The 21191-nt window shown below is 51.2% G+C and overlaps 1 protein-coding gene across 3 annotated transcripts in view; it reads right to left on the bottom strand.

Moving 5' to 3' along the window:
• The window catches only part of Actn1 (actinin alpha 1), a 95770-nt gene extending 76077 nt beyond the window's left edge, over nucleotides 1–19693 (bottom strand). Inside the window, exon 1 of one of the 3 annotated variants that reach the window (XM_041658117.1) lies at nucleotides 19238–19693. In XM_041658117.1, the coding sequence (XP_041514051.1) occupies nucleotides 19238–19342 (105 nt within the window). In that variant the 5' untranslated portion in view covers nucleotides 19343–19693. The remainder of the gene's footprint in view (nucleotides 1–19237) is intronic. The other 2 variants (XM_041658119.1, XM_041658118.1) reach the window with 2 other exon arrangements.
• Between the last annotated feature and the right edge of the window lie 1498 nt (nucleotides 19694–21191).

Genomic DNA, 21191 nt, shown 5'->3' with positions numbered 1-21191 from the left:
CTTTATATTGTTCAACAATGACAGGATCACCCAAGTCAGATCTCAAAATGTATCCCCGTCATGAACTGGCATCTGTTAAATACGGGTGTCAAGCACATGAAATCTTTTTCAGTGATTATCTATACTTTGTCATGTTTGAAATATCATTTTAACAGAGAAACCCTGTCTCGAAAAACTAAAAAAAAGAAAAAAAGAAATATCATTTTAAAAATGAGAATAAAAAAGGTGGGCTGAGGAGATAGCTCAACAGGTAAGGAAGGATATCTGCTACCAATCCTGAAGACCAGAGTTCAGTCCCCAGGACCTACAGTAAAAGACAAGAAGAAACTCCTGCAAGTTGTTTTCTGACCACACACGCACCAAGTCACAAATAAATAAACAATGTTAATTAAAAAAAAAAGAATCCACAGCAAATATGGGTGGAGCAGAAGAATTAGGTACGGCTGGTTAGAGTGCTTGCACCCCCAATATATGTGTGAGATTCTCATGTTCCTACTAACCACCCTTCAGACACTGTTGTGACACCCAGCCAGTGATATACGCTGTTAGTTCAAACCCTCAGGCAAAGTGATGCTCATTAGTACTGTGACAGCCTCTGTCCCTTAGTCTTTCTTCTTCAGCCACTCCCAGCAGGTCACCTGAGCTCGCTGATCTCTGTGCACTCCAATCAGGACGGTGAACCATTTCAGACACGTTCTGATGCTAATTCTCATCCCTCCTTCTGTGCCTACATGTAAATTTCCTGTACGTTTTAATGACAATCCATGCGTGTAACACACAGACATCATGGATAAAGGCAGGGGTGGGAATCAGCCTCCTGGGAGATGACCCCTTCTTTAAACTCTAAATTTCTTCCTATCTTCGCTCGATGCAGGAATGAACTAGCTGGTGGCATTTGTGACAGGATGCCATGCTGCTGTCCCAAAAGTAATGAAAAGAGAAAGAGAGGCTTTCAGCAAAGGGGGAGCAGAGAGGGCACCTGCTGAGCCCCCACCTACTACACCTATATGTTACAGGGGGCTGCTTGTTCGCCCGGGCTGCCTGGAACCGAAGTAATCACACAGAAACTGTATTAATTAAATCACTGCTTGGCCCATTAGCTCTAGCTTCTTACATATTAATTTGGATATTTTAGATAACTTTTACATATTAATTTAACCCATTTCTATTAACCTGTGTCTTGCCACGTGGCCATGACTTACTGGCTAAAGTTCCATCTGGCTCTGGCAGGGCTCCATGGCTTCTCTCTGACTCCACCTCCTTTCTCCCAGCATTCTGTTTAGTTTTCCCCACCGAGCTCTGTTCCCCTATAGTTCTGCTATAGGCTCAAAGCAGTTCCTTTATTAAGCAATGGTATTCACAGCACACAGAGGGGAATCCCACATCACCTATACCTGAATTCATCCCCCACCCCAAAGAGTGATGACAGGAAGCCAGGGGAGGAATTCTGAGGAGCCTTACATCCCCAGTGTGTACCATGGCAGGATTCCTTCCAACTGAGAGGCCACTTTTCTTCCAGGCTTCAAACCCTCTGTTCTATCATTACAGCTTTTCTGAGCATTCACTAGATACCAGGTGTCATGCCAGCTTTGGGGATACAAACAAAGACTACCACACAGAGGCCTCTGTAAAAGAACCATGGTCTTAGCCAGCGAGGTGGCTCACACCTGTAATCCCTGCTGCCGAGCAGAATGCTGTAAGTTTAAAGTCTGATGTACACAGCAAGTTACCACCAGCCTGGGCTATAGGACGAGGCCCGCTCTCAAAAAGAAGGAAGAATCAAGGCCCTTAGATTCCAATCCTAGCTCTGTCATTTATTATACCCCTCTGGACCTCAGTTTCCCCCAGCTGTAAAATGGAGGAAGCAAGACCTTGGCATTGGTTCCTATGTGGAGAGGAGTTGCCGGGGTGTTTTTTCTGCAAAAAGAACAGAGCACAGCCCCAGCCTCACACCATAAGAAGGGTTTGCACCCACACCACCCAGCATGAAGATTAAAATTACCATTCTTGCCAGGGATCACATGGCAATAAGGCTATCTCGAGCCCTGCCTGCCTACACTGTCAGGAGGCTTTTGTCATTGTGTAAACATGACGGTGCACGCACACAAAGCTAAGCAATACACACGAGGCTAAGTGGTCCTGCATACCTACACTGGATGCTGTAGCCTATTGTTTCCAGGTGGATACTTATAGAACGCATCACTGTACTGACTGGGAGGCAAGGGTAACACAATAGCAATCCAGAGGTGCACTAGGAACCCTGAGCAAGGGCTGACAGTGTGGCTCAGTTGGTAGTGTACTTGCCTGGCATGCACAAAGCCTCAGGTTTGATCCCAGCACAGCTTAAACTAGGTGATGCCCCATTCCAGCACTTGACAGGGGCTAGAGAATCAAAAGTCCAAAGTCATCTTTAGCTACATAGTGCGCTTGAGACCAGTGTGGGCTACAGAGGAGGAAGAGAAAGAGAGGGAGAAGCTGGGAAGAGGAGGGGGGGAGGTGGAGGCAGTGGTGGCAACAAGATTGCTATCATCATCATCGTCATCATCACTGTCACTGTTTGTCAGCAGCAAGAATTTGTCAACTTTATCATAATCTTATGGGCATGATACATGCAATCCACCAGGTTCCCAGAGACTCTGTCAACAGATAATAGTGGTAATAGTGGGTACCTAAAACTTGTCTTGAAAAGAAGGGAGCAGAGAGGTGAGGCCATTGGAGGGACAGCCTCAGATTGGCTTCTGGTTATCTTTATGGCTTGTATTCGCCTGCCTGGATTTTCTGCATTGAACAGCCCAGCCCTGAGTCAGCCACACCACGACAGAGGGAGAAGTTCCCGGAAGCCCGGTGACTGCTTCTCATCCAGACTCTCACAGACCCAGGATGCTGTGGGCCAGGCTGGAGAGTGTGTTGGGGTATCTGGGGATTAAGGTTTTGGTTTCTGCACCACCTACCACTTTCTGTTCACTTTGGTGCTGGGTGGCTGAGGCTTTAGTCTTACAGACCCAGCGTGGCTGTCAGTCTGCTCTAACAGCCTCAGGGAGTTCTCAGAGTTTCGATTTTGGCACCTGTCCAAAGAGCCAAGTGTCCCCTACTTTGTTATGGGGATAATTCAAGACGGCGTACAGGAAGCAGTCAGCAGGGGCTCTGCAACAGGGCAGCAACATGACCACAGCAGCTTCAGAGAGCGGAGGCCTGGAACACCAGGATTTATCCAACCGACCGCCACAGAGGCAGGGCCGCACCGGGTTCCTAGGAGCTAGAAGGGCTGCCTTGACAGAATATACTGGTCAAGAGAGAAGCTTCTGGGACCTGGGGAAATAGAGATGCAACTCCATCTTCGAGGGGCTTCCCTCCCTGTCCTGGCAGCAGATGCTCATTCCCAGCAGGAAGAAGACAGCCAGGGCAGCAGGCAGTTCCGGGAGCTCTGAGCAAGGCCATCTTGGGAGCCATGTTCAGCTCTCACATAGAGTTGTCTAAGTCGGGGCAAGCAACTTCATCAAAGCCTAGGATGTTTCTGCTAAGAGGGAATTAAATACCGGAGTACCGTTTCTCTAGGAGGAGGTTACGATGAATCACTGGCAGCGCAGGGACTGGACTCAGTACAGCACTGAGCATGTGGCAGTGAGTGTGAGCTGTGATCACCAGGACTGCCACCACCACGGCCACCTCCACGCTTCTGAGTCCCTGCTCACGTGCAAACTCAGGGGCCAGGTCAGGATGACTGGAGTAGAGAAGCTTACCTGCCCATCACTCCCTCCAGCTTGCAGAATGTACTTGAAATTGGCCACCTCCATAATGGCCAGATGCCCGGTAGTTTTATCTGCCTCAAGAGTACACTGTGTCAGGGCTGGGTGTGTCCACTCTCAGGTTCCTGAGCCCACTTGCAGGGATAGGAGAAGATGGTTCCCATGTACTCTAAGTCCTTAACAAAGCCAACCTTACGAGGAATGAAATATCGTGGCAGAGTGCTCCTGGCTAAATCAGACTACCACTATGGACTTTGGTTTCTTCATCCACAGAACTTTCAAGGACCCCTGACTTTGCCTTCTCTGATTTGTTTTCCTCAAACTGCTGCAGGGGAGAGAAAGACAAGAAGAGCGAATCAGTGATGACACACACAGTTCTTAGATTCACACAAAAAGCCTTGTTCTAGAGTCTGGCCAGGTTCTCAGACCCACTGAGCCCACAGGGCAGGTAGCTGCCCTCCCACAGGCAATAGCAGTCAAGGTAACATGCAGCACAGGGGGTTATTATGATAGCCTGCCTCGCAAAGGGCAGAGATAGTCCCCATCCTTCCTAGACCTTGCCTGCCTGGAGCAACCAGGCTAAGGGACAAAGCTAAGGACCATTGCTAACTCCAAATAAGGCCTCACTTTGAAGTCCTGGGGCAACCGGCTTCCCACTCAAGGCCACACCCTAGCCAGGCATTTTGCACAGTCAAAGAAGGCCAGGCATAGTGTCCAGGAGCGCTGACTGCTGGATCTGCCTAGAAGGGAAAGACATTCAAGGGACTCGATCCCCCTCCAGGTGGGAAGAAACACCTGAAAACTGATACAGAAGGTTGCGCAGGTAAGATTGCAAAATGGTTAGCAGCAGAGACAGGCTGAGAAGTCCAGAGGCTGACTCCAAGGTCAAACGAAGAAGTATTTGAGTCTGCTGAGTGTCCCTTCAGGAGGAACCCTCGGGGCTGGGAGATGGCTCGACGGTTGGGAGTGCTTTCTTCTCTTTAGACCTCAGTTCGGTTCTCAGCACCAATGGCAGGCGGCTCAGAACCACCTGAAACTCAAGTCCCAGAGGATCTGATGCCCTCTTCTGCTACAACTGTACAAGTACTCACTCAAACACATGAATAAAAACAAACCTAAAAACAAAACAAAAAAACAATGGCACACACCTTTAATTCCAGCCCTTGAGAGGCAGAGGCGAGAGGCGGGTGGATCTCTCTGAATTTGAGGTCTGCCTGGCCACGTGGAGAGTTCTAGGCACCAGAGTTACACAATGAGACCCCGTCTCAACAACAAACAAACAAACAGAAAAAACAGAAGGCAGAAACAGAACCCTGGCAATTGCCCAGGCCTTGGAGATGATTAAGATCCAGATGACTGGACCATGTGGTGATCCAGTCAAGGCCCCAAGAACCACCCTCCAGCACTGAGTCCTGACCACCATTCTGGGATGTAGGCTCCTGGGTTATGAGCACATATGACTGCTCCAGCACGACAAAAGTCACACACAGCACCAACTAAAATCCCAGGGCATCTGGAGGCATTGGCACTCCTGTGCTCAGGAAATGGGACAGGACTCTGCCAAGAAGCTCTCAGAGCTAATAGTTCAAAAGAGATGGGGTCCCAAACGCTACTCTCCAACGCCCCAACAGGGAGAAGGTGGCAAGAGAATCAAGGCCTTAGTGGACACCATGTCCTGGCCAGCTGGAGACCCCATGGTAAGGTTGCTAAAGACAGTAGGTTAAGCTCCGGGGAAAACACACATTACACTGGCCATGGAAGGAGAAGAAAAACCAAGACCTTACACTGACTTCCTGCGGGGCCCTCAGGTTCACACAAGAGGATCAGAAACTCCCTAAGATTTTCTGAAGCAGGAATCCCAGCCAAATGTAATCATTTCAGCCTCCAGGGAGAAAGGGCAGGGTACTGGGGGAGGGGCCGGCATGGTTAGTTCCTCAGGAGACAAACACAGCTGGACTATCCCCAAGGGAGCTGGGAGGTCATCAACAGCACCCTACCACCCTGTGACCGAACACAGCTGGAGCGCTGACTGGAGGCATCGCAGGGTCTGAGCTCATCCGAGGCTCTGACCAGTCCAATGATGAGGATGGCTCCGAGGTCCATCTGAATCTGGGGAGCAAACCAGACCTCTGTCCTAAACCCAGAAACCAACCTCAAAGTTGGAGTGGCATTGGTGACTAAGACCATGACACCCAAGGGTTTCCTGCAAGACGGTGACCATCGAGAGGCAGTCAGTGAGTTAGGGAAGCACTACTACACACAAGCTTTTGTGCGCCTTGTCTTCAGGAGGCTGGGCACCACCTGGCACGAAGGCTTCTGAGAACTCACACTTGCGATAGGTGCCTTCTACTGTCCAAGGCACATCAGGTCACTGATCCTCCAAACGTCCTCAAAGCCAAGGGTTTTACAGTGACTCTCTGAGACAGTATAGCAAGGCTGCCAACAGCCTGCCAACACATCTGTCTCTCCCAGGTTTCTCGCCAGCCCATCCTGGAGCCCAAGTGTCAACTGGGCAAGGCAGCAGCTAAGTGGCTGACAGGAGAGAAAAGGGGGGAACAAAGAAACCAGGCAGGGACAGGGGTGACATGCCTGTCACCCTGCTAGCTGTCCTCAGGCCTGGAAATGGGACTCACCAAGAGGGGTTGATCATGGCTCCTCACCTGGGCTATCTTCCAGAACTCTTACATTCACCTACAATCCTCTCCAACAGGAGAGTCTGCCTCCCAGAATACAATTAGCTTTCAAAGACTGCAAGTCACTGTGGTGAGGCATAAACTATGAATTCATTTATAAGTTTGTAGTTACAGATATGCTTTATCAAGAGCTGTAATACGGGGCTGGAGAGATGGCACAGTGGTTAAGAGCACAGGCTGCTCTTCAGGAGGTCTTGAGTTCAATTCCCAGCACCCATGTGGTGGCTCACAGCCATCTGTAATGTGATCTGTGTGCATGAGGACAAAGCATTCATGTACATAAAATACCATTTAAAAAGCGCTGTAATAAATGCAGCCAGGGATGTAGCCCAGCAGCAGGTAGAGAGCCAGGGAGTCAATCCCCAGTAAGGGAAATAGTAAATCTCTGGGTGTGGTGGTGGAAGCTGATTACTCCAGAGCTCAGAAACATGACACAGGAGGAACAAACTCCGCTGTACCGTAGGAAGACTCTTCTCAAAAGAACGGGGCGGGGGCAAAGACACAGCTCAGTTGGTAGTGCACCATGTACAAACTCTGCTTTCAATTCCCATCACTTCAGAAAGCCAGGCTTGGAGGAACACACACACACATAATCCCAGTGCTTGGAAGGGGGAGAAAAAGGATCAACAGTTCAAGGTCACTCTTGACTACTGGAACAAGTCTACAAGGCATAAGACCCTATCTTAAGGAAACCAATACATAAATAAGTAAATCGATAAATGAAGTCAGCTGCTATTCTGGAAAGACAATAACCAGGTGGTGTGGGTCCTCGAGACCCTGGCCTCAAAGCCCCAGGATGGCAGGCAGGACATGAGAGCAGACAACCACAGGACACGGGTGCTAGATGCAAGAAGAAAAGACAGCATTGAGACTGACTTCTGTCCTCCCTCACAGAGGCCACCACAAAGGCAGGAAGCTAGGTTTACTGCCACCTGCAAGAAGTCATGAGATGTGGGCAAAGCCTCCAGGTCTCAACCAGAAATGGGATGCAGCGTTCCAGTACGGATGTGTGTAAACAGAGCAACATACATGGGACTGGGGGCTACAGGCTCATCTCCAGGGTTTTTTGTTTTTTTCATTTTTTGAGTTTTTTTAAATGTGCATTGGTGTTTTGCCATGGGTATTGGGTCTCTGGGAACTGGAGTTACAGACAGTTGTAAACTGCCATGTGGGTGCTGGGAATCGAACCCAGGTCCTCTGGAAGAGCAGTCAGCAATCTTAACAGCTGAGCCATCTCTCCAACCCCTACCTCCAGTTTTAAAATAGGCACAGATACACACCAGCTGCCTGGGCAGGGTTAATATGATCATACACTTATTAACAAAAACATTGAACTCAGGATACAGGTCCATGCCAACAAGGGAGCCAATGAAAATCCAGAGAAGAATGCTGGGGCCTCAACTCAAATGTGCCATTTCCTTAAAACAGAACTCTAAAGTCAGCAAGCTCTTTGTGAACTAGCTTCAAAAACAGAAACTCTAGAAATACGTGCTCCACTCACCTGAGCCTTTCGGATCTCCCCAGAAACCCCAGATGCCCTTCACCTCCTGTCAGCCATCTCACCACAGGTGAAGTCTAAACAAAAGCCTCGCTGTGAAACACTGAGCATTTGACCAAGGTCCTGTGGCCAACCCCCAGGACTATGGGTGTTTCCTGTGCTTCAGAGGGACTGGGCAGCCCCGGTCACAGTCACTGGACTAATATGTAGACCTTAAGTCAGAGCTGCTCTTCAACCAGGAGCTTCTTCTATGCAGAGAGCCCAGTCTACAACCCTGCGTGCCAGACTGACCTTGCTGCTTCTGCCAAGCAGCCTCTGTTTAGGGTGGTGCCAAACAGGCCCAGATGCAAACACCAAAGTAGCATTTTTTAATTTTAAAAATAAATATATAAGGCCAGGAGTAATGGTGCACATCTTTAATCCCAGCACTCAGAAAACAGAGGCAGGCGGGCCTCTGAGGTCAAGGCCAGGCTGGTCTATGGAGTCCCAGCACAACCAAGGCTACACAGAGAAACCCTGTCTCAAAAATCCAATAATAATAACAACAATAATAAACAAATAGATGCATATCTTTATGTGTCAATATACACATACAAACATATATAAGATAAAGTTACATACATATTATACTAATAAGGCTATAAATTCACTGTTGCGGAGGCTGGAGAGATGGTTCAGTGGTTAAGAGTATTGCCTGCCCTTCTAAAGGTCCAGAGTTCAATTCCCAGCAACCACATAGTGGCTCACAACCATCTGTAATGAGGTCTGGTGCCTTCTTCCGGCCTGCAGGCATGCACACAGACAGAATACTGTATACATAATAAATAAATAAATATTTTAAAAATTGACTGTTGCTTAACTTCTTTTTTTTTTTTTTTTAAAGATTTATTTATTTATTATGTATACAACATTCTGCCTCGATGTATGCCTGCACGCCAGAGGAGGGTGCCAGATCTCAGTACAGATGGTTGTGAGCCACCATGTGGTTGCTGGGAATTGAACTCAGGACCTCCGGAAGAGCAGTCAGTGCTCTTAACCTCTGAGCCATCTCTCCAGCCCCTGTTGCTTAACTTCTTAACACTGCATTCTGCTACACCTTAGCTTATTATGTGCACCTGTGCACACACATGGAGGTCACAGAACAACTTTCAGGAACTGGCTCCTCTCCTCCACCGTGTGAGTTCCAGGGACTGAACACGCGCTGTTAGGATCGCGAGTAAGTCTGTTAACTTGCTGAGCCGGCTCACCAGATCCATGCTGCTTAACTTAAATTTTAAAGAGGAGAGAAGTGGGTGTCACTCGGGTCGAGTTCGCACAAGGTCCATTCCCAGAACCAAAGAACAAAACAACTAAAGGGAGGAATGAAGGGGATGGGGGAGTAAGCACAAATACACTTCTAGTCCTGGCCACAGCAACCCAAAGGCCAGGAAACAGGGATCGGGGCCTAGTTCCCGCCTCCAGGAAAACACATTCATGTGCCGCCGCCTCCTCACCCCAGCTCCCAGAGCTGAGTCTGGAAAAGCACTTTGGGTTCCTGGAAAGAAAGGCCCTTCGGAAATATCGGGAACTCGACTGGAAGGTGCCATTATTTGTCATCTGGAGGATGTCTGTGGTGTTTGAAGGGAACCACTCCTCCTTCAAAGCCAAGACTATGGCCAAAAACAACAGAGGGGCTGCTGGCAGCCAGAGAAACACAAAGGTTCTCTCCACCCCCAAACCATGAGCTGTCCAGCCTCTCTGTGGGACACGAGATGGGACCTGGTCCTCACAGCCCCTCCACACACATGACAGAATGTCTCCTGTCCGACACGGAAAGACAAAGCTACATCAAGAGATCTGCCCGAGCCGGGCGGTGGTGGCGCATGCCTTTAATCCCAGCACTCAGGAGGCAGAGACAGGTGGATCTCTGTGAGTTCGAGACCAGCCTGGTCTACAAGAGCTAGTTCCAGGACAGGCTCCAAAGCCACAGAGAAACCCTGTCTCGAAAAACCAAAAAAAAAAAAAAAAAAAAAAAAAAAAAAAAAAAAAAAAAAAAAGATCTGCCGGAGGGAGGCCACTCACCTCCAGGTTCCTCCCCGTGACATTTCTCCTACAGCGGATTTGGGGTATACAATGAGTTCCAGGTCAGCCTGAGCTACGGAGCAAAAACTGTCTCAAACAACTAAAATAAATAGATCTTCAGGCCCTACAAGCCCTGGCCTGGTAACACAATCCTGTGACCTGCAGGATTACCTGCAACCCTACTCCAGATGGCCCCACAGGTCCCAACCACCAAGCAGGAGAAGAAAGGTAACATAAGAGGCACTGTCTGACTGTCTTTCCCCCCAGAACGGGACAGTCGGGGGGCCTCTGCTTTAGACCCTTGGAGGCCCTAGGATACTCAATGCTGGGGCTCAAGAAGGGTCACTGTCCACCGGCAGGTGCTACTTTTCTCAGCTTGGCCTAGACACTTCCAGTCCTGTCATGCTGACAGACAGCCTAAGCCCCTACACCTTTCTGCGCATTACTCTCAAGGCATAAAGTATGACTCCTACCACGAGAGTAAAGCTAAAGAGCCCTGCCGCCTGGAACACAGCCTTCCTGCTCCCCAGGGGACACAAACAAAGGGCAGGGCTGGTGAGAACAGGAAGCAGAAAGGAAGGGACTACTGAACCCCCAAGCAGGGGAAGCCACTCCCCAAAAGCTGAAATCATGTCTAAGAGCAGTTTGGGGGCACAAAAGGTAGCCACTGGCACCTCCACGACCTTCCCAACTAAGAAAAGTAACTTCAGAAGAGCCGGTGTCAGCCAGACTCCCTCAGTCCCAAGGACTTTGGTCAAAATTCACCCTAAATGTTCAAGTTGTATCCAAGACCTAGGCAAAATCACCTGGCTTTTCTGAGGCTCACTTTCTCTACCCTAAAATGGAGCTTAGCCCTCACAAGTTTGCTCATCACCACTGACGGTTAGAAATCACATCATGATTTATACACACGTATGTGAAAAACTATGAATCATAAAATAAGCACTCGATTACACAGCACCCTGAGTTATTACTCACTCGCATTTAAGACTCAAGTCTCAGTTAAAACACAAGCCCCTTCACAGCCAGGGGTGTGTCCGTACTTACGGTAAAATCAGAATTCTGAAGCTAATCTGCCTAACCTTGCTCATAACAGTATACTGGTCAGCTCCCGGGCAGGTTGGTTCTCTGGGTCTCAGTTTCCCTATAAATACAGGCACAATAACAGTGTCTCCCTCAATGACCGGGGTCATCTAAGTCATTGAACCTTTAATCATCATGAATCGTTGGTCTTTTTAGTTCCTTGGAGAACCTAAATACTTGTTGGTTGAGTGATGTAAAACAGACAGTTCTCCTGGCCAGTTTGCCTTCAAGAATCTTCTCTTCCCTCCCCAGGAGGTGGACAGAGTTTACACTTCCCTCTTAGTACCTTGGGCTTCTGAAATGTTTCAAACCAAAATGAACACCTGGGTCTTCATGTCCAACCCTTTCTCTGTATGCCTGGGAGCTGGTCACCCTGTCTCTCTAAGTTAGGAAGAATGACCATCCCACAGCTCCACTCCCTGCTACAGGGAGTACTAACGAAGGCCACTGATGGGACATGTCTGACTTACAATCTGGCATGCAAGAATTCCTCCCTGTCCTCCACCCTGGACCTTTTGGGACACAAGCCTGGAGAGGACTCTGATCCCTCCGTGGAGAACAAATCACAGCTCCACTAGAGGCCCATGGTAGCCAAGGACCAAGAAGGCAGTTTCCAGGGGAACAGCATCCCTGGAAACGCATCTACGCCCAGTTCCCATCCTCACTGCCTTTTATTCTCCTCCTACCTCTGTAGTGGGCTAAGTCACCTACCCACTATTGCTAGGCAACTTCTCAGGGAGTTGCAGCTGCCTCTCCAGCCCATACCTGCCTCTGACCCTAGGAAAGCTGCCCTTGCCTGCTGACCCTGGGGACGGCAGAAGGCAAGCAGTGACTATAGTCCAACAGGGTTTATGTTTGAACACCCCTAGGACTCTCACACGTCAGGGACTTGGGAAGATACGGAAAGCCACCTTTCCTCCCCAGCCCTGTTCTCCGGTTCTTATATGTCATATTCTCAAGACGGTTTCCAAGAATGGGCCAATCACACTCTACAGAAACGCTTCTCTTCCTGATGACTCTTCAGCTCTCCTACCATGGTTCATGGCTCCAAATCCCAGCCCAGGAGCAGACGGCAAGCAAGGAGAAATGGGGGAGGGGGATTGCACAAGTAAGGATAAGCTATGAGGATGGCAGGTGTCATCTGAACTCCTGTGACAGTATGCACGTTTGAGAGGTGGGATGACAGGCAACTGTCAGCTTCTTCTTTTCATTAGTCTTGGCTTGGCTTTTTTCAAAATTGAGACCTAATTCTCATAACATCAGTGTCACCAATTTTGCAGTGCACGGCCCAGCAATTCTGAGCGTACTCATAAGGCCATACATCCATCGCCACTGTCTAATTCCAGAACATGTCAACCCCTGGGGTTTTATTTGTATACATCCATCTTTGCTTAACGTTCCTGCACAAGGCAAATACCAGAGGGGGATAGAACCACCAGCTTCAGACCCTAAAGCCACTGCCGCCCTGACCTTGAGATCCTGAAAAGGTCAGACAGTTCTCCACCTATGAAATGTGGCACAACAGTAAGGCCCAACTCACAGGGACACATACGCACACAGGTCCTCAGGATAGCTACTGTAGACTGGACTCCTAGTGCCCCCCTACCAAAGTCCTGTGAAAGACTCCCCAGTCAATGGAAGGGCACGAGACAAGGCCTGAGGAACTCTGTCCCCTCAACCTTCAGATGGCAGATCTTGGTTGTGCAGTGGGTGGGGCAGGAGAGTGGGCCTCCAGGAGGCTCTCAGCCCTCTTCTCCTGGGTCTTCTCTGTCCCTGTTCTCTCAAGGCTCCTTGCCTGGGTCAGGGCCGGGTTCGAGGGTGCAGAAACCTGAACTGACGGGTAAGTAGGACTGCACTGACCCATATGAACAGTACCAGCATACGGGGCTACAAGACTTCCTCTGCCTATGGCCTCTTGGCTGTGAATACTCTGAGGAGCCACAGACTAAAACTGTTCAAACCACCTCTAGCAGAAAGACTGCAGGACCTGCCAAGATTTTATTCTGACAGGGTCTCACTATGCAGCCCTGGATGACCAGGAATTCAGCACATAGACCAGGCTGTCAGATGTTCCCAGCCTCTGTCTCCTAAGTGCTACGAATAAAGGCATGCCTCCCACACCTGGACCTGCCAGTATTCTTGTGAGTAAACAGGCCCAGCTCACAGGACCACTCCTGCAGAGATGTGGGGCCACTGGCCATATCAAGAGGAGAAAAGGCAGGGCCAGTAGAGCAAGTGATATCTGGCTGCGTGTCAGACTGTGCATCTCTGAGGCTGACTGACTGGGATGACCCCAACTGTACCTGGAGAGGTGTGAGCCTTAAGAGCCTGACCAGTGTGACCTGCTTAGACAGCCTGGCCTAGTTGTCACTCTCAGCCAGTGAAGGACCAGGGGCTGGGTGTGTAGCCAAGTTGGGGCAATGCTTGTCCGCCATGCATGAAACTCTTTTTGAGTTCAATTCCTAGCCCCACAGCGTAAGCTGTTACACATCTATGCTCCCAGCACGTAGAACACAGAAGCAGGTCATTCTCCACCACACAGAAAATTCAAGGCCAGCCTGAGTTACAAAAGACCCTGCTCCCCAAAGAAAAAGACAAAGAGGAGGAAAGAAAGAGAGAAGGTGGGTGAGGCCAAGTCCGAATGAGGAAGAACGAGAGGGTGTCCCAGCACCTGACTCGGGTGGCTTGCTCTGCCCCTCCCAGGCAGGCCCCTCACCTCACCCTTCTCAATCCTGCAGCAAAAAGGTCACTTGGTTTCCCAGCAGAAACCTCTTTCACACACATGCAGAAACCTCTCTTTCACACACACACACACACACACCACCTTCTCCACCCCAGGCTGTGTGCAGACTCCCTCCCTACCCTGGCCACAAAGCCTGTCAGCTGCTCATTCCAACAGCTATTACTGACACAGCTTAGCAGTATGACTGCAGATCTTTCTGGTCTCCTAGTTGTCAGGACCCACCAGGCAGGTCACCCAGGGTATTCACTCAACACTCTGCACCTGGCTCCAGTAGTCATCTCAGCAATCCATGCATCAAGGACTGGACTCTTTCTAGGAGTCACACATCTGTGACCAGGTCACAGAGCAGGCTGGGGCTATCCCACCCCAACTCTAGACCCACAGGAAATACCACATGCCCTCAAGCCCAATTTCCGGTCTGTGGCCTCAGCACCAGGCTTTTGTAGAGCCAGTGGAAAGGTAGCACCTTGGAGCACCTCCGGAAGCCGGCCTCAAGGAAGATTCCTCCAGAAGACCCTGACCACGTGCCCTTTGGGCGTCTACGACCTCTTCTTCCTACAAGCCCACCTCCAGTGTCCGATTGTTCGACAATCTGGTTTTTCGGGCCACAAGCCAGGCCTCCTCACACCTGCCTGATCTAGGGCCAGCTGGCATCTGGGGCCTAGTGGCCCAACTCTTCCCTCCCCCACTTCTCCTTCAGGTTTTATCCATTGCTTAACCAATGGGGCACCTGTTCCCAGCTACACCAAGTGAGCGTAGGGAAGGTGCAGGGAGGTGTGAGGGCAGGGCAAATTCCTGGGCTAAGTGGCTCTTAAGGGACGCTCATTCTCTGTGTGTCGTTCTTCTTGCACTATAACACAGTGACACAAATTTTAAGTACTTTTTTTTCCTGATTAGTTTTTATTGGGGGGGGGGGGGGACTTTGAGACAGGGTCTCACCATGTAGAACAAGCCAGCCTAGAATTCACTAAGTAGCTCCAAGATGGCACAGTTAGCCAATGAAAGAGCCAACATTTTGACAGACGCACACACCCCACCACACCCGGTGCACATTTATCTCCAGAAGCTGGAGCCAGGATACAGGCCCAGGATTGGGTCTTTACCTAGAAACAGAGCATCCATGTCCTCAAGAAGCTGGAGCCAGGATGCAGGCCCAGGATTGGGTCTTTACCTAGAAACAGAGCATCCATGCCCTCAAGCAGCAGCCTCCTCTAAATCCTGTCCCTGCTCAGCACCAGGAATGCAGCAAAGAACTGGACAATCTGGATGATTGACCCCCACAGACCTGTCAGGGGTACGGAGGTCAAGAAGACAAAGACGGCTCTGAGGGTGGAAGAGCCAATTCCTTGCTCTTTCTAATTCCACTTCCATCAGGTACCACCCTGATTTGGGGTGTTTACTCCTTCCCAAGTAAACCCACCCCTTCAAGTTCTTACTCCCCCTTTGGAAATCCTGGGTAGGCTCCCATGAGATGGCCCAGCCGCCCAGAAAACTGTGACTGAGGTGGCCTAAGTCTACCACTGATGCAGCACTGGGATCTGGGTCTTCTCCATAGCTATTCGCATCCGCCTGCCAAGGCTGCTGGGTTTCAACAGCTACTCAACAAGTGTGGATGAGATGTCTCATTGGGAAAAGCCCTAGGGCTGACACCTGTGGGAGTACACGGTTCCCTCAGAAACGAGAAGAGAATAGAGTTGAGGAGCAGGACCACGTCCTCACAAGTTAAAACAAATATGGAGCCCGAAGCTAGAAGGAGCTGGCCCAAGGTCACAGTGAGAGAGGACAGGTCCAGAACCTAACCCTAAGTCAACATTCTCTTTAGCCTGTTTGATACCTGTGCACAAACACTCACGGGCGTGGCAAGATCTCCATGAGGGAACACAGAGAGGCCTGTGGTCATCATGAAAAGAACTGTCTCGGGAAAGAAAGAAGACTTCAGGCCTCCTCCTGGAAGTCAGGAAGGCCATCAGAGCTGCATCTCTAGTTTCTGGGCCATAGCCACATTTTGCATTTGGAGGTATGGGGACCAACCAAGAACTCTGCCCCTAAGCATTCTTTGAAGAGGGGAGAACCACAGCCACCCCACCCCTTTCCTTCGGTTCCTTGAGTCACGCCTCCTGCCTGCTCGGGTTTCTACCTGCCTCCACCAAGGAAGCAGTTCCCACCACTCATCATTTCATAGGAGCGGGTAAGAGCTGGAAGGAGGGGGACGCTCGGTAGGGTAGAAACACATCAGGTTCTATCTTACTCAGTGTCCCACTTCCAATGCCTAGAACTCAGCCTGGCCCACAGTCTGTGCTCACACAAAGCCGGGGAGATGGCTCAGTCACTAAAGGGTTTTCTGCACAGGCATTAAGAACCTAAAGTCAATCTCTAGCACCCACATAAAAAGTTGAGTATGGCCGGGCGGTGGTGGCGCACGCCTTTAATCCCAGCACTCGGGAGGCAGAGGCAGGCGGATCTCTATGAGTTCGAGACCAGCCTGGTCTACAGAGCTAGTTCCAGGACAGGCTCCAAAGCCACAGAGAAACCCTGTCTCGAAAAACCAAAAAAAAAAAAAAAAAAAAAAAAAAAAAAGTTGAGTATGGTGGCCCACACCTGTAACCGCAGGGGTAGCAGGAGCAGACACCACTGGAGTCGGCTGGCCATCCAGACTAGCTGAGTTAGGAGTTCCAGGTTCAGGGAGAGAAACGCTGTTTTCAAAAAGGAGGTAGAGAGTTGGCCAGGTGTGGAGACAAAAACATGGGGTATCTCTGTGAGTTAGAGGCCAGCCTGTTCTACATGGCAGAGTCAAGGCCAGCCAGGGCAGGGCATACACAGAGAGACCCGATCTCAATAATAAAGCGAAGAGTGACTCCAAAAGACGCCAGACATCGGCCTCTAAGCATCACATAGGCACAGCCACACATATACCGCTCAGAGAGCTGAGAAGCCAATGACTCCAACTGCACATACCACCTCAGTGGTCCCATATCACATCCTCCCCATTCCCAGGCAGGAGGAAGAAGAGCAAAACCTAGTAGGTGCTGCTTCGCCTTAAGAAGTCCCTCTGTATATCCCAATGACTCCTCTGAGAACTAGGCAGGGCCAAACTTCTGCAGCAGAGAAAACTGAAGTTCCCGAAAGACAACACCAGAGACCAGGTTTCCCAAGTCAAAAGTAGAGAGGGCCTACAGCCAGGCTCCTATTATCAACCCAAGTAGGTGTGGATTCCCAGACACCAAAACCCTCTGGATTCTTCCCATCCTTCCTCCAGCTGTCTCCCAGTCCACCACACACCAGCTCCCAGCCCAGGCTACTTCTTCTCTCTTACCCTGGTTTGCTCATCTTCTCATGTGTCCAGCTCACAGAGCTGCTGGGATCTACAAGATATAGCAGCTACGATGCTGGCACACATTAGCCCAGAGACGACCAAATTACCTAGATGGTCTGTTTCCACCAGGTAGGAGTTCCGGGAAGCTATCATTTTCTCCCCAACCTCAACGAACATGTTCACTCAGCCATTCATTCTTTAATACTGAGTGAACATATAGGCCCAAGACTCAGAGCCTGGATGCCAGAAAGTGAGTCTCACACCCTTGCTGGGCCTGGCTCTTCAAGAGCTCCATCACTCCTGTCTCTTCCAGTACAAACTTGAACTCCTAGGAGGGACTTCTATTCTCCATGGAAGAGCCCAAGATTTCCATCATTCTGATTCCACCCTTCCTGACCATCTTGAGAAAGTTTTTGGATTTTTTTTTTTTGTCTTGTTTTGGTTTTTGTTTCCTTTTTTTTTTTTTGAAAGAGAAACAGGGGAGGGAGATTCCCTGTCCTCTCTGGGAGTCTCCAAATTGCTCATCCAGTTTTCTCCTCCAGCAACAGTCCCAGGAAATAGGGGAAAGACCCTCAACCTTCAGCTCCCGAAGAGGGGGAGGGGGCTGACAGGAAGAGGGCGGTGTCTTTAAGCAACCAATACATTACAAAGAAGTCAGTTCAAAGCCAAGGGACTCTCTTAAGTCGTGGTTGCTGTCGGAGACAGGGGCAGGGCCTCAGGTCGCCTGTTTAAGGAAGCCCATTGTGGTGTGTTTTAAATTACCTCTGCTTGTCTGATGAAGTGAGTAAAGGGGCACCGTTTCAGGGCTTAGGATTCCTGAGTGAGCTAATACAGGATGCCTTTAGCTGAAGGGGAAAAAAAAAACTTGAGTCGGCTCTCTTAACTCCCCCCCCCTTTTAAGTTTAAAAAAGGGAATGAATGTTACCATTTTTGGACATGAGCATTCTCCCTCAAGCCCAGCCCTAACCGCACTATCCAGAGGGACGCGCCATCCTGTCCCCCCATACCCAGATCACGAGGGGGGGGGTATGAAATGGGGAGGGACTGGACGGGAATGGGAGGTGGGGTTCAGGGTACGTGGCTCAGGGAAAGGGCTCGCTGCGCTTGCAGAAAGCCGAGGCATGGTTAATACCTCCCACCCCCCAAGAGTGGTTTCTGACCTCTTCCTGCCACTAGCCATTACACTCGGGACCCATCGCCAATTCCCCAGCCCAGAAAGGGCAGCAGATCCAGGACCTCGCTGACGGCGTCTAGGATACAGCGCAGGGCTGAGCAGAGATCCTCAAAGAACGACCCCAAATATCTCCTGAGACCGTCCCTCGCCACGGAGCCCCTCAACTAGAGTCAAGCTACCCAAACTCGCGTTTCACTAGGAAACGAGCGAGTCGGTAGGGCAGGACGCAGATGCATGGCTTGCAGCTACCAGCTCACTGAGTTAAGCAATAAAACGGTTCACCGTCCTGACCCCGCCCCCACAGGGCCCTGGGGAGCCCGCAAACGCCCCCCGATTTTCTCGGCCCCAGCAGCACTCCAGCACGTCCAGTTCCAAGCAGATGCCGAGGAAGCCGCCAAACCCTCCGGCACCCGCTCTGCTGTCTGCCGACTCGGCTAGGGGCGCAGAGTGCGGGGCAGCTTGCCCCTACGGTACAGAGAGCCCCAGGGGCGGCCCAGGAAGCGCGCTGCCACCGCACGCCATATGGAGGCGCCAGGAAGAAGGGAAGGAAGGGGAAAATCGATCCCGAGTAAGCAGCCATGGAACCGAAGTCTCAGCCCCTGCCTCTCGAGCACCGCCCCCACGCCGTGCCCACGCCGGCACGGTTTCGGCAGCAGCGGGGTGGCCTGGACCACCCGCTCCGAGGTGACCTGCCCGCAGGCGACGCCACCTCCCCGCGCTGCGGCTCGCAGTTCGCGGGCTACAGGGCAGGGGTGCTCCCCTCTTCCGCCCGGTGCCTGTAACCCAATACCCCACCTCGCAGTGGCGGCGTTGTCCCCGCCTCCGCTCTTGCGCGCCGGGAACTGGTTTCCAGCCGGGAGCCCAGAAGTGCGGCGGGCAGAGCGGATCAGGACTCGGAGATGCGGAGGGTGGGGATAAATGCTAACCTTCCTCTGCTGCTTCTCCCAGGCCGGATCCAGAAGCAGGTCCCGGTCCCAGTCCTCTTCGGGCTGCATGTAGTCGTTGGTCTGCTGGGAATCATAATGGTCCATGATGGTGCGCGAGTGCTAGGGGCTGGATTTTTTCCTCCACCTTCTCTCCAGGCGACCGCAGCTGCTGCCCGGGTGTGGGGAGGGAGTCGGCAGGGTTGGGCTGGGTTGGGCTGGCGGGGCCGGGCTCGCTCCCCTGAGCCCGCTTCCGCCGCGGCTCTGCTAGCGGAGGCTGCTGCTGACGGTGGCGGCGGCTGGAGCTCGCGAACTGCCTTCCTGGGGAGCGCGCTCCGATCTAATCTCCACGCACACTGCGCTCGGTGAACACTCACGCTGCCGGAGCAGAGGCGGGAGGGGGCGGGGAGAAGGGGCAGAGCCCTCCCGAGGTTCTCCATTGGCCAGGCCGAGTTGCCCAAACTTCCCCCCCAGCGCCTTTCATTGGGAATTCCTGGCATCCGTCAGGCGGGTCCCTATGCATATAGGTGGACTGGGCGGCCCCCTCCGGGCGCGCACGCCACCGCCCACTCCCTGGGTTCCCACTCCCCCGCGGCTCATGTGACACCACCTTAAGCTGAATCAGAGTGGAGCTCGGGGACCAGACAACACTGAGCTCCGGAGCCGCGGGAGTCGCCGAGGATTGGCCCGGTTCCCTGCGGGCGGGAAGGCCTGGAACTTGGGAGCACCGGTGTTCCTGCGGTCCCAGGTCGAGCTCCGAACCCCGGTCCTGCAAAGGGGAAACCCGAGTATTTCGTTTTCTCTTTCTCAGGAAACCTAGGTCGGGACAAGTAGGTACCCTGGAAAGGCGGGGAGGGCCTACAGTAAAAAGGAATTTCCTGATTCCACCACCCCGCCCGCCCCGCCCCTTGGGACCAGGCTGATCCCTGTAGGTTTATGACCAGCCAATGGTTCTCAGGCCACTGAGCGTCCCCACCCCGCCAAGGGTCCTTTGGGTACTTCTCGAGGGCTCAGGGCAGTGACCAGCTACGGGCTTCATGGGTGGCAGCTACGGTTGCCCGGCTTCCCAGGCACCAGGCAGGTATGCCCGGGTGGACTGAAGCTACCTTCTGAAGGCCTCCTGTCCTATCCACTCCTTTAGCTTCCCTACACCTTCCTCGAAATTAGGAAGGGCCATGAAATGATCTGCCTATACCATGAATTCTTCCAGATACAGATACCTGACAGATGTGGAAACTGAGACTCAAAAAGCTGAGCAGGACAAGACTTAGCAGACACGGACTGACTCTACAGGCCCATTCAGTATCTGACCTAGTGCCTGACAAAACCTTACTGTCCTTGGAGGAGGAAGAAACATTGCAACAAACCACTATATTTGGTGCCTTGCACTACTCTCTGGGCTCAGTAAAGGAGGGTGGAAATGTGTTGGTCCAGTAGCGTTGCATCCTGGGAAGAGGCTGCCGACTTCCTGGTGGTCTCTCGAGGGATGCTGAGTTTGAAAAGCAGTAGCAAATAAGCCAGCGGTTTGGCTGTGCACTCTGATGTGGACAACCGATAGGTCCTTCTTGCATCCTTCATTTATACAGTCATCCCTTAATATTCAGGGGAGCTGATTCCCAGGACCACTGCAGATACCAAAATCTGCAAACTTAAATCTCACATGTACTTAATGGCACAAGATTGATGTGTCACCTACATACATCCACTGTACACTTTAAATCATTCCCGAATAGAAATGTCACGTGACTGCTTACGCTGTTGAGGAAATCCTGACATCACCAGCCATCCCACCCTTGGGATGCTTTTTTTTTCTGTGGTTAGTTCAATCCAAGATTCTAATTTGTAAAAATGGAGGTCAAGCTGTGTTTGTAGGCCAGCTGGTTAATCTAGAAGCTGGTGTAGTCTAACAAATCACTCAGAGATGTTTACTGACAAGAAGAGCCCTGAATTAGAGTAC

Source organism: Microtus oregoni, unplaced genomic scaffold (assembly GCF_018167655.1).
Source record: "Microtus oregoni isolate MIOR12 unplaced genomic scaffold, Mior012 000009F_ref0000495, whole genome shotgun sequence".
NCBI lineage: Eukaryota > Metazoa > Chordata > Mammalia > Rodentia > Cricetidae > Microtus > Microtus oregoni.
This window is presented reverse-complemented; position numbering and strand designations above follow the sequence as displayed.